This window comes from Aspergillus tubingensis, assembly GCF_013340325.1.
Source record: "Aspergillus tubingensis WU-2223L DNA, scaffold_7, whole genome shotgun sequence".
NCBI classification, from domain to species: domain Eukaryota; kingdom Fungi; phylum Ascomycota; class Eurotiomycetes; order Eurotiales; family Aspergillaceae; genus Aspergillus; species Aspergillus tubingensis.
Genome location: NW_023336281.1, coordinates 3,375,809 through 3,388,248, shown reverse-complemented (window position 1 = coordinate 3,388,248; position 12,440 = coordinate 3,375,809). Strand labels below are relative to the sequence as shown.

The window sequence follows — 12,440 nt, the reverse complement described above, 5'->3', positions numbered from 1 at the left end:
ATGCCCGGCGCTGATAGGAAACCCAAGACCTTGTATGACAAGGTCCTGGACCACCACATTGTCAACGAGCAGGAAGATGGTACTCTCCTGATCTACATTGACAGACACCTTGTCCACGAAGTCACATCTCCCCAGGCCTTTGAGGGTCTCAAGAATGCTGGTCGCAAAGTCCGCCGGCCGGACTGCACTCTGGTGACCGTTGACCACGTATGTCTTTCATTTCTTTTTTTTTACACTATATTAGGAACGAGTCAGTCACTAACTACCTTGATGATAGAACATCCCCACCTCCTCCCGCAAAAACTTCAAGAACGTTGATGAGTTCATCAAAGAGAACGACTCCCGTCTGCAATGCAGCACCCTCGAAGAGAACGTCAAGGACTTCGGTCTCACATACTTTGGCATGGGCGATAAGCGTCAGGGTATTGTCCACATCATCGGTCCCGAGCAGGGTTTCACCCTCCCCGGTACCACCGTCGTCTGCGGTGACAGTCACACCTCTACACACGGTGCCTTTGGTGCCCTTGCCTTCGGTATCGGTACCAGTGAGGTCGAGCACGTTCTCGCCACTCAGACCCTCATCACCCGTCGCAGCAAGAACATGCGCATCCAGGTCGATGGCGAGCTGCCCGCCGGTGTCACCAGTAAGGATGTCGTCCTCCACATCATCGGTGTCATTGGTACCGCCGGAGGTACCGGTGCCGTTATCGAGTTCTGTGGTTCCGTCATTCGCAGCCTGAGTATGGAGGCCCGTATGTCCATGTGCAACATGTCCATCGAAGCTGGTGCCCGTGCTGGTATGATCGCTCCCGATCAGATCACCTTCGACTACCTGAAGGGCCGTCCTCTCGCTCCCAAGGTCGACAGCCCCGAATGGACCAGGGCCGTCAACTTCTGGTCCAGCCTCGCCTCTGACGAAGATGCCGTCTACGACAAGACCGTCATCATCGACGGCAAGGACATCATCCCCACCGTCTCCTGGGGTACCTCCCCCCAGGATGTCATCCCCATCAACGGCGTCGTTCCCGGCCCCGATGACTTCGAGGATGAGAACCGCAAGCTCGCCTGCAAGCGCGCTCTTGAATACATGGGCCTGACCGCCGGCACCCCCATGAAGGACATCACGGTCGACAAGGTCTTCATCGGTTCTTGCACCAACGCCCGTATCGAGGATCTCCGCGCCGCCGCCAAGGTTGTTCGCGGCAAGAAGATTGCCTCCAACATCAAGCGTGCCATGGTCGTTCCCGGCTCCGGTCTTGTCAAACAGCAAGCCGAGTCCGAAGGCCTCGACAAGATTTTCACTGACGCCGGCTTCGAATGGCGTGAGGCTGGTTGCTCCATGTGCCTGGGCATGAACCCCGACATTCTCTCCCCCCAGGAACGCTGCGCCAGTACCTCCAACCGTAACTTCGAAGGTCGCCAGGGTTACGGCGGTCGCACCCACCTGATGTCCCCCGCCATGGCTGCCTCCGCCGCCATCGTCGGCAAGCTGGCTGACGTGCGCGAGCACCTCACCTCCAGCCCCGTCCTCGGCAAGGTGCAGCCCAAGATCGACGTGCAAGAACAGCTGCACGAAGAGCCCACCACCGAAGATGAAGTCGAGCGCATCATGGACCTCCCCGCCGACAACGAACCCCACACCAACTCTTCCGCCACTGCCACCTCCTCAGCCGGCCTCCCCAAGTTCACCACCCTGAAGGGCGTCGCCGCCCCGATGGACCGCTCCAACGTCGACACCGACGCCATCATCCCCAAGCAATTCCTCAAGACCATCAAGCGTACCGGTCTTGGCAGCGCCCTGTTCTACGAGCTCCGCTACAAGGACGGCGCCGAGGACCCCTCCTTCATCCTGAACCAAGGCATCTACCGCAACTCGAAGATCCTCGTCGTCACCGGCCCCAACTTTGGCTGCGGTAGTTCCCGTGAACACGCCCCCTGGGCCCTCCTCGACTTCGGCATCAAGTGCATCATCGCCCCCTCCTTCGCCGATATCTTCTTCAACAACACCTTCAAGAACGGCATGCTGCCCGTCGTCATCAGCGACGAGGCCGTCCTGGCCAAGATCGCCGCTGAGGCCCACGCCGGTCGCGAAGTCGAGGTCGACCTGGTCAACCAGCAGATCAAGGACGCCGCTGGTAACAAGCTCGCCGACTTCGACGTCGATGGCTTCCGCAAGCACTGCCTGATCAACGGTCTCGATGACATTGGTCTGACTCTGCAGATGGAGTCCAAGATCAAGAACTTCGAGAACAAGAGGACCATCGAGACCCCTTGGTTGGATGGCAGTGGTTACTTGAAGCGGGGCAACCGTGGCGGCGCTACTATGGTGCAGGCGGCGCCAGTGCCCAAGACCAACAGAGGCGATGTTAAGTCTGAGCCTTTGGAGTGGTAGATTGCATACATTTCGGGGTTTAGAGTGAAGTCTCTATTCTGATTTTGATTCTGATTTTTCTGGTTGATATGACTTGATGATGAAGCTGGATTACGGGGTTTCCTTTTTATCATTTTACTATTATTTTTTCTTGACTCGATTTCGGCTATATATCACTTTTGTTTTGGGGAAAAATTACTTGCATCTCGGCATAGGAAGGACAAATACCATATGAATAGGGTTAATGAATAGAAATAAACAAGAAAACTTGTCATACATACATACATACATACATACATTACTGGTCTTCAGAGAAGAATTCCCTTCTGAATTGATAATTACCATTTAGGTTTATTATATTGGCCCTTCGATATTATTATGGCTCTTCTTTGCCAAGGCGAAAACACGTAGTAAGTAATAGTAGTAGTCGTAGTAACGAACTCAAATCAATCTCAGTCAACAACAGTGCACTGAACCAAAAACTCAACGCAAAAAAACAAAACAAAACATGTAGTACTAAGCAATAAACAAATCCCCTCAAGTATGTTATGAAAAAAAAAAAGCATCATCATTACCAATCACCCAATCATTCCATCCATCAATCAATCAATCAGAACAAAACAATTCATCCTCCCATGTAAATCATGCTCATATCAGCAATCATTCAATTCACTCAGTCAATCAATCAATCAATGTCCCATAAAAGCGTGCAAGCAGGTAAGTAGCAGGTGTGGTATCAAGCGAGCGTAAACACATCCGGTTCGTAAATATATAGTTCAATGATCAAAAAAGAATGCAAAAGACTTTCGTAAGCAGCCAACAATGATGATAAAAAACGAATGATGAAATCACGCAGGTATATATACGTGAACGTAGTGGGTATGATGATGCAATGCGATGCGATGCGATGCGATGTTATGCAAACCGAACCGGTCGTGTCGATGAGGGAGAGGATCATGTATGGTAATATACAAGGCGCGCAAAAGATGAGTGTAGATGGGGTGTATTTTCCTCCGCGGGGTTTGTCAATCTGAAAATTATTTATATGTGTCTTTGGCCCCAGCTTTTCGATGATTGAGCTGGGACACTGTAGGGTGGGAGTCGGATTAAGGCTTTGTGAGTTGTTCTTTCCGGAAGAACATCATGAATCCGGCGCTGGTGTGTTGTTAGTAAATGGGTGTTTGACTGGAAGGTAATGAGAGGAGTATCTTACCAAATGAGTAACTGGAAGAAGAGCGCAATCCAGAACCAAGCGTTCGCTATGGCGCTTAGTCCCGCTGTGATGTCCGGAGAGATGGGTCCGGGTCCGATCTTGTTCGGTGCGAATGCTCTTGCGCAGATTGTTGCAATTGAACCCAGTACTTGCGATGCAAGTAGCGTGAAGCAAATGTGCATCCTAGTCAGGGTCTGAAGAAGGATCATACCGAACCCGACGCCCTGCAGGGCATCTAGAACTCCGAGCCACAGCCACAAGCTCCGGGATACAAGGGCACCAGAGGTGTAGCTACCCGCCCAAGGAAGGAAAAGCCCAAGGCCTGATACACCCCACCAGATTTGGGCCCATCGGGGGGCACCCAAGCCACAGGCGAAGACTGGGAGGATCCAACTATGGCGTTTGGAGAGGTATCCAAATAGGAATAGCCATCCAGCCCATACGAAGCCAAAGAACACGATGCAGAGAATTCCGACTTGCCAGCCCTTTGCGTGTGCCGAGCTCCAAAGGACTATAGTAACGACCATTAGAATAGAAAGAGCGAATGAATTTTGGTGTACACTTACAACTCCAGTTTCGTCCGTAAGGCGCACTCAAGAAGAAGTTCTGCAGGATGACGACCACAAAGTTCCAGAGGATGATCTTGCGCCGGAACACCGATTTGTAGAACGAAGGAACTTTGCCGGGTGCTTGGTGGTAGTAGCTCGGTAGACCGAAGAAGATCAAGAGGCCGATGACCCAAAGGAGGACTGCAATGGGCATGCAGATAGCGCTGTAATGGGTTAGAACTGCATAAGACGAACACAAAGGAAAACTCACGTCATTCTCCAGGTGTTAGTGATGTTGCCCTGAACATTGGTAACTCCATTCTCCACCGCCAGAGAAATGCTTGTGCCCCAATACCAAAGACCAATAACGTAGGCCTGTTGACTACCCTGGATGAGGCATGCGCGGAACACCCACTGCTTGACAGGGACTCCGTTCTCGTCACCAAAGTTGAGGGCGAAGAACAACGATCCACTGGCTGAAGCTGCAGCGTACAGGCCGGCGCCAACGTTTTGGATCCAACCGCGAGTAAAGCCGTCGCTCTCAAAGTGTGCAAATCCAATGACCACGAATGACAACCCGTATAGGAGCCAAGGAAGTGACAGAACGAACACCGACTTGAAGAACCGGAAGAAAAACCACCAAACAATAGAAGCGACCAGGTATACCGTTGCGATGCCGTAGAGCTTCTTCGCTGTTTCACCATTTTCGCCTGTCAACAGGGTAATTTGGTACGAATTGGCAGCTATAATTTGTCCAAGACCAAGGAAGAGCGAATAAATGGGCCAATCGCCGATTCGGACTTGCATCCATTTCCTCAACCCAGTAGGTGGAACATAATCGTTTCCAAGAAGGAACTCGTCCTTTTCTCGGCGCTCTTGGCTTCCACTTTCGCGCGAATTCATGTCGACATTGGAATCTGAGTTCATGGGTGAGCTGTTGTCGAATTTGCCATGGAAGATCGAAGAAGCAGGCGACTGGTTGCGGCCAAGTCTTGCATCTCTGAATTTTCCAAACCATTTCTTCTCGCTGTCCTTCAAGTACTCCTCGATACAGAGTTGAGACTCGGAATTGTGACCATTCAGGTTCTCCAATCTCTTATCGAAAACCCTGTAGTATTCACCGGTGCTGTCTGTGAAGAAGGGATCGACCTTTTGCAATTTGTAATCTTTCTTCTCACCAATGACTGAGTCGACCGAAAGAACAGAGGCGCTGCTGAGACGGTTTCCGGGTTCGTTGGAGAATCTTGCAGGCGACACAATCGCCTCCTCAGGCTCCGGGCTTCCAGGAGAAGACGGAGAAAGTATAGACCTAGGTGTGAGGGAGCTCTGGCTCGAGTGTCTTCTGCTAAAGAAGTCTCTGGTAGGAGTCTGTCTTTGGGGGTCTAGTTGATGTGCTGCTTCTATCCGACGCCCCTCTTCTGCTTGCTCCGGGGTAAGCGTATACTCATCTTCTCCATACAGACTGGGCATGATGTCGTCATCGCTGCTCTCCTCGGTGTTGGAAGCGTTCGCAATTTCATCAGTGCCCGTGCTGCTTCTCATACGGCGGCGACCGCGACGGACCAGGTGGCCAGGGCCAGCTCGCACACCAAGCGATAGATGTTTGCTTAGGCCTGACTTGGGTTTTTCATTTGATCCAGGGCTCGGGGGTCGGCTGTAAACAATCGTATTCCGCTGCTGTGGTCCCAATGTGCTCAGGCGGACGTTTGAGTAACTTCCTTCCCGGGAGTGCGCGATGGGGGGTGTCTGTATTCCGCTAGGCGTGATGTGTCCCGAGGATGCAATCGTTGGTGTCATCATTCCACTGGGTGTGTTGAATCCAGACGACAGGGGCGGAACGTTTGATTTCGCTTGCCCCTTACTATGGATCCGCATTGCAGTAGACTGAAGGATTTCCAGATCCTCAACCCATTGGGCCACAGGAAACCGTTGTTTGGCAGACCGAGCCCGCATCTTCGCCCGCACTTGGGGCTTGGAGTTCAAGGCGCTTGCAATAGCAAGTTTGAACTGGTGCAGAAGGTGAGACGTTGTGGTAGACTCAATGTTGTACCACCAGCCAGGCATCTGTCCAAGACCACCAACGCGTGCGCCAATGCCCAGGGCACCTTTCCGGCCAAACTCAACAGCAACAAGCCCAAAGGGCTCATCACGCGAAGGGATCAAGGCGAACTCGGCTCCAGAAAAGATATATGGTGGTAGAGCTGTGAACTCTGGCTTCGAGAAGACCCGTCCCGGGTAGAGTTTCATCATATGGTCCAACTTCAATGCAGCAAATTTGCCATAGAGGTCAATGACTGGACCAACGCAAATGAGTTGTACGTTGGGACGTGACTCCAAAATAGCTGGCATCACATCAGCAATAAGGTCCACACCCTTTTGCATGGACCAGCGGCCCACGAACACCAGAAGATCTGCATTGGGGTTTTGCTCCAAGCCAGCCCATTGTTGCGCTTGTCGTTTCAACTCGGCTCTGCTAGCCTCGTATACGGGATCAACCTGGATCTCACTTTCTTTCGGCAATTCTTTATTCCATTCTGCAGTATCTGATGGGTCAGGGTTAGGCAAATTACCCACCTTCTTCAGGCCCCAAAAGATAGGATAGCGTGCATATGAGCGTTTGCCGTACTTCCTAGAGACACCAACGGCTCCAAATCCTTGCTGATGGATACGGAGGTAGCTTGCTCCGGCATGAAGCATATTGAAGACTTCTCCGAATTGGACATAGCGTCTTGCCGTGTCAGTATCCAAATTGAAGACTGAACAGACTTCATCTCTCTCCTTCTGGGTGCGCATAGGCCAAAGCCCTTGGAACTCAGCATTGTGAAGCGAGAGACAAACTGGAATCGTCTGGGGCAAAAGATATAACGGTGCAATAGACCCATGGTAGTCATTGATGTGGTACAGATCAATCCGGAACCGTCGGATTGCTTCTGCGATACACTGATTCCATGCCGAGTAGTAGATTGCACTATCCAAGTCATCCATGCGAGCAGGGTATGGTTCAGCCTTCGTTTGCTGGCGGAAAACAGGAGCGTCAAGTAGAACATAAGTAATGTTCTTCACAATGTGGTATTGAACCTTGATCTCATATTCGTTACCAAGAACCTTGACTTTCATCGGGTCAGCGGGCTGGTCGACTGGATAGTCCACTCCGCCAACACATGGGACGACCCAAATGAGGTTCTGCTGGCCGAGATGCTTTCCCATAAGCTGGGCCATAACACCCAAGCCACCGATTTTGATTTTGATGGCCCAGTCTTCGATGTCATACTCCATGGTTGCGATAAGCGTTGTTCTTCTTCGTGACCCTGCCGCACCAAAGGCTGACGTGCTTTGCAGGAAGCCAGACTTATTAGCCAGACGTACTAGGGCGTTCGTGGATTGGCCGTCTTTGTTGGCCCCCGTGCCAAAAACTGTCCCGAGGAAAGACTTCTTCTCCACCACTCCGACTTGGTTAAACTTGACTTGGTAGAATGACTTCATGAAGGCATAAACGCATGCAGCACCTGTTATGATGGGGACCAGCCACAGCAGGATGTAGATGATCAGCTGTGCAATTCGGGAGCCAGTCGGCTGAAGATTGAGTCTCATGTTTCCATCATCTAGATGAACGTTCCACACGAGGTATGGATACGGAGGTCTCTTGGTGATGTTGACAGACAGTTTGCTGAGTGACGAAGGCGGCATGCGCTCCAAGACTCCATCGCCGTCCACGTCACCGAATACGAACGATTCATCGGGTTTACCATCTGGATCCATGCCCCAGACGTTGAATTGGCCTTGTGCCGGGTATTCAGCCACAACCCTGAAGTTCCAGTAACCTTCACTGTCTTGCTTCACAACATTATCCAAACCGGCGTCATAACCGTACTGGTTGTACGGTCCATCGAAGAAGAAGTGGGGGAAACGCCGCTTAGGACCATTCCAGTCGTGATCGCCCTCTTGAACATAGTCACTACTGCCAGTCAACTGACTCCAATATTCAACTCGCACATGCTTGCCCTGCCACTTTTGCTTTTCTGTTCCGGACCAAGGCAACTCCTCGATGCTGACGTTGCCCCCAGTATAGTTGAACCATCCGCTGAAGGTAGTTCCCCAATTTGTCGAGTACCGGTATTTGCTAGCTCCAGCGGCTCTGTGGTTAATATAGAGTGTGCCGTTGTCATACTGGTTCAGAATGCTGGTAGAATAATTGGAAGTGGTGAAGACTATCGGGTTGTCACTTTGACCAACACGGAACAACAGGTGGTCCACAGATCCCGTAGAATCTTTCTTGTCGGAAGTGGTGGCATTTTTGACAGTCAATTTGTGGACACCGTTATACACGTTATTGAGCTTCGCAGACCAGGTCCATGCGCTCGGAAGTTGGCCGATATATTGTGTATCCGAATCATTAGCACCAGGAATACTTTTGCAGTTGACGCTGTTTTTGTCGATGGAAGGCGTTTTACCAGATTCCGTTTGCGACGTGAAGGTGATGGCTTTGGTAACCGAATCACAGTCCATTTCGGTAGAGAACTCAAGGCTCACATCAATGTCCTCAGCCTCGTCATATGCAACGGTAGAAAGAAGCGGGACATCATGGCCAGGTGTGAACTTGGTGATCATTGGTCCGGGGCCGACCCAACGAGCCTTTGGAACGTATGCTCTGTAGTCGAATGCTTTCAATGTCAGGCTATCAAGGCATCCGTTGTACTCTTTCGAACCGTTCAGATGCAGTTTCTTTGGGCTGTCCTTTAACTTGAGTTCGTCAAATGGGTAGAACAGGTTCTTGACAGTGGTTCCTGAGTCGAACGGAGAGATCAACGCACTGGCATTGCTCTTGCAGTTGAAGGTGTATGTAGCAGTCTTATTGTCATTCTGGTACACCAGCCATACTGATTGATTTGCCTGGTCAGATCCCAGATCTTGAACATCTGAAATGATATCTCTCAGAATAGACCACATGCCGGTCTCTGTCTTCGTGCCATAAGAGCCCGGATAGAGGATATCCCTCGTCTGCTTGGACAGGGTCTGTAGCGAGTAACCATCGTTCAAAACCGGATAGTGTTGTCTCATTTGGTACATATGTTTAATGATGTTCCGGATAGGGTGGGTGGGATCGCGGTGGTCGTAGGTCACAGTCATATCATTACAACCATCCCGACCTTTGGTAATAGGCCAGTCATAGTATTGAGTATCATCAATAGCAGAGCATCCATGGGTCTTCCAAGCGGTGGCTGGTGACATTGCTTGACGACCATAAACATAGTTATCTGCGGTCGCGTCTATTATGTAGGAGCCTTGCTCTTCCCCCCAGAGTAGAAGAGGAATGCCAGGCATTTGCAGTGTTGTAATGAAGATGCCCAGAAGATTCCGTTCAACACCCCATTGGATGGCAGGCCAGCGAAAAACGTCCTGGTTCGTGACTCCGTACATATGTCTGGGATCGAATTTCCCCGTATTTGCGTTAATCAAGTCGTTGCTTTGCATCATGACGTTCCAGGCATCCACCCAATCCAGGGGAAGGTCATAGCCTGCAGCCAAATTACCGCTCATGCCGAGGAAGCGCGTAAGGGTGCGATAGACAGAATAGTGGAAGGCAGCACCGTCAATAGCTTCCAATTCGGGGCCGCGCAAGAAATACTTCGAATCAGACTTATTCGTCAACTTGATCGCATCCAAAGCAGAGTCTGGGTATTGGTTGGGCTGTCGACCACGTCCAAGGAAGACTGAGCCCAGATTGTTTCCACCAGTGATTTCACCAGGGAGAAAGAAATTCTCCTTCCCGACACTGCGAGCACATTCCCGGTAGGTATGCGAGATGTCTGCCAAGGCATCTACAGTCGATTGAATAGCCTTATCATAGCGAAAGCCGTCGATGTCCAGAGCTTTGATGATGTTGCAGGAATGAAGCTTGATCCTGTCCCGTACACTGGGATGCCACTCACGTAAACGGTCCTGGACTGAAGCAAACTTGGTCAATTCACGCTGCCAATCTGGATAAACACCAAAAGCTTCAAGGTCTCCATATTGGTCGAAATCACTGTCATAACATCCCACAAGCTCTTTGTGGACGGAACTATCCACTGGATAACCAGTCTCGTTCCAGAAGGCAGGGTAGTCACAGGTTTCATTGTAGGTATTTCCCGGACGGAAGTCGACATATTGACGGTCCGATTTCCAGAGAGTCTTATATTCTTTAACTGTGAATGGCGCCGTCACATTGAGGTAACCTTCAAAGCCGATCAAATCTCCCATGCTGATGAGATATCATTGGTCAATAGTTGGTTCACAGGAGCACAGACGAAGCATGACAGACTTACGTTGCAAGCGTATTGTCGAATATGACATACATTCCACGCTTGTGGATCTCATCGATAGTGTCCCTCCATACTTGAATAGTGCCATAATGCTGGTCGAGAAGTGTCGTGTCCAAGATCGAGTAGCCATCTGCACCCCAAGGCTGGTTCATGAGGATAGTTCCCGCAAGATAGATACCCTATTACAAATGTTTAATAACATGAGCAAAGTCAAATTCATATCAGGAAAAGAGGCGAGTCGATGGTGAGAGGAAAGAAACACAAACCTTGATGCCCATGCCCTGCAGATAATCCAGTGTGTCAACCAAGCCTACTGCGTCACCTCCATGACGCATTTGATTGGAATTGAGATCATGTTCGAAAACAGTGCCGTTAATGTTGTCATTGGCTGGGTCCCCATTGACCCAACGGTCTAACATTATCGTATAGAACGGAAACCGCCAGTTCTTGGGTGACTCCGTATACTTGTGACCCGGCCATGATGGTGGAGAGTATTCGAAAGGACTAGTCGCAGTCTTGTTGACATTGAGGTTGTAATCGACCAGAGATGCCTCGTAAGGCCAGGCTGTTGTTGTTGGTGCGAAGAGCGCAAGCAGCGAGCCTGCGATCCCCCACTTCATCGTCAACGGGCACGAAAAATAAACCGCTCTCTGCTTCTCCCGTACTATATGCTCGGCATATATTCCAAGAAGCTAGCGAGTGTTGACCGGGAGGGTAGCCAACTGGAGCAGTATTTCGTGTAGGGGATGGCCGCTGAGAAATATGCCCAAGGATGCCGTAGTCTGTCTTCCTTCTTATGCTTTTGGGGGGCTATTGTAGGAGGGTGTTAGCGAATCATGGGCAGCAGATAAACCGAGCAAGGAAAAAGATGTACCCACAACAGATGCAGCTGCTGTGGCGGCAACGCAAGAATAGAAAGACAATAAGGGGAGAAATAAAAGAAAAATCAAAAAGAGAAAAAAAAGAAAACCAATATGCCCGAGGATATGTCCGATATCCTGCAAGAATGAAGATCAGAGTGGATAAGTGGGAGAAAGCATCATTGACGATGATATACAAGCAGACAGGAAGCTCAGCGAGGGAATGATATCGCCTGATACAGAAAAAAGAAACGACGATCTTTCCCAACAGGTTGCCATTATGCCGCTCAATGCTGATAACTAGTTCTCATCGGTGTACTACTAGACAAATGGCAAGGCAGAGATGGAGATACTGCCATGACTTGAGAACGGGGGCTTGGGCCATGATTTCCGAGTCCAGCCACCGGAACCTCCGTGATGACTGGGCTCACATCGCCTTGCCATCCAAAACGAGAATTTGCAGATGGCCATTGGCTTCAAGGGAAGATGAAGGTGGGAGGGGGATGCTGGGAGGAGACACGAAGCGAGGACAAGCGGTAGTCAGTCCTGTGTCCTGTATGTACGATGGATGTATGAATGTATGTATCCATGTATCGGAGTGCCGTTCCACGGATACCGACAACCCAGAATCCTTACCACTTGTGGCGATTAGTGGGGCCGGCGGGGATCAGTTACGCTTTCCCATTAGCTGAACTCTGGCGCCATCGGGTACTGTTGATCCCGCTAAGATACGCTCGTTCCAAGTCAGGGCGCCTGATATATCACATCAGAGTCAAGTATCTCACAGTATGAGGCGTTCTTCTCTTCCTTATCACGATGGTCGTTCGGATAGTAGTCAATGCATGGTCCATATCAAATCTGCTTCTTTTTTTGTCTCATCGACGCCAATGCAAGATACAGCGCATGTTCTGATAGTACACTCGATAGCACATGCCTTTCAATAGTAAGTGAGCATATACTCTGAATGCCAAACTGTGTTAGATTGCCTACTTAGACGGATGCTGACTAGGTACTAGCAAGTCAGTAGTAAAAGTGTCTTGCTAGGATACGCGTACTTCCTACTACATAGGGCCTACTATATTTCTCGGCCATCCCGGCTCCTCTACTCCTTGTTTATGTCGTTGATAATATACTATAACGGTGGGA

The 12,440-nt window shown here is 50.3% G+C and overlaps 2 protein-coding genes across 2 annotated transcripts; one reads left to right on the top strand and one right to left on the bottom strand.

Moving 5' to 3' along the window:
- On the top strand, positions 1-2,392 carry luA (3-isopropylmalate dehydratase LEU1; the record flags this gene model as incomplete). The annotated part of the gene is made up of 2 exons (XM_035501188.1): positions 1-207; positions 278-2,392. The coding sequence occupies 2 exons, from the start codon at positions 1-3 to the stop codon at positions 2,390-2,392; spliced, it is 2,322 nt and encodes a 773-aa protein (XP_035357081.1).
- A 1,085-nt stretch (positions 2,393-3,477) lies between these two features.
- ags2 (alpha-1,3-glucan synthase Ags2) lies at positions 3,478-11,054 on the bottom strand (the record flags this gene model as incomplete). Its single annotated transcript, XM_035501187.1, has 6 exons — positions 3,478-3,526; positions 3,585-4,095; positions 4,151-4,356; positions 4,404-10,373; positions 10,438-10,613; positions 10,701-11,054. 6 exons carry the CDS (start codon positions 11,052-11,054, stop codon positions 3,478-3,480), a joined length of 7,266 nt encoding a protein of 2,421 aa, XP_035357080.1.
- Positions 11,055-12,440: the final 1,386 nt, after the last annotated feature.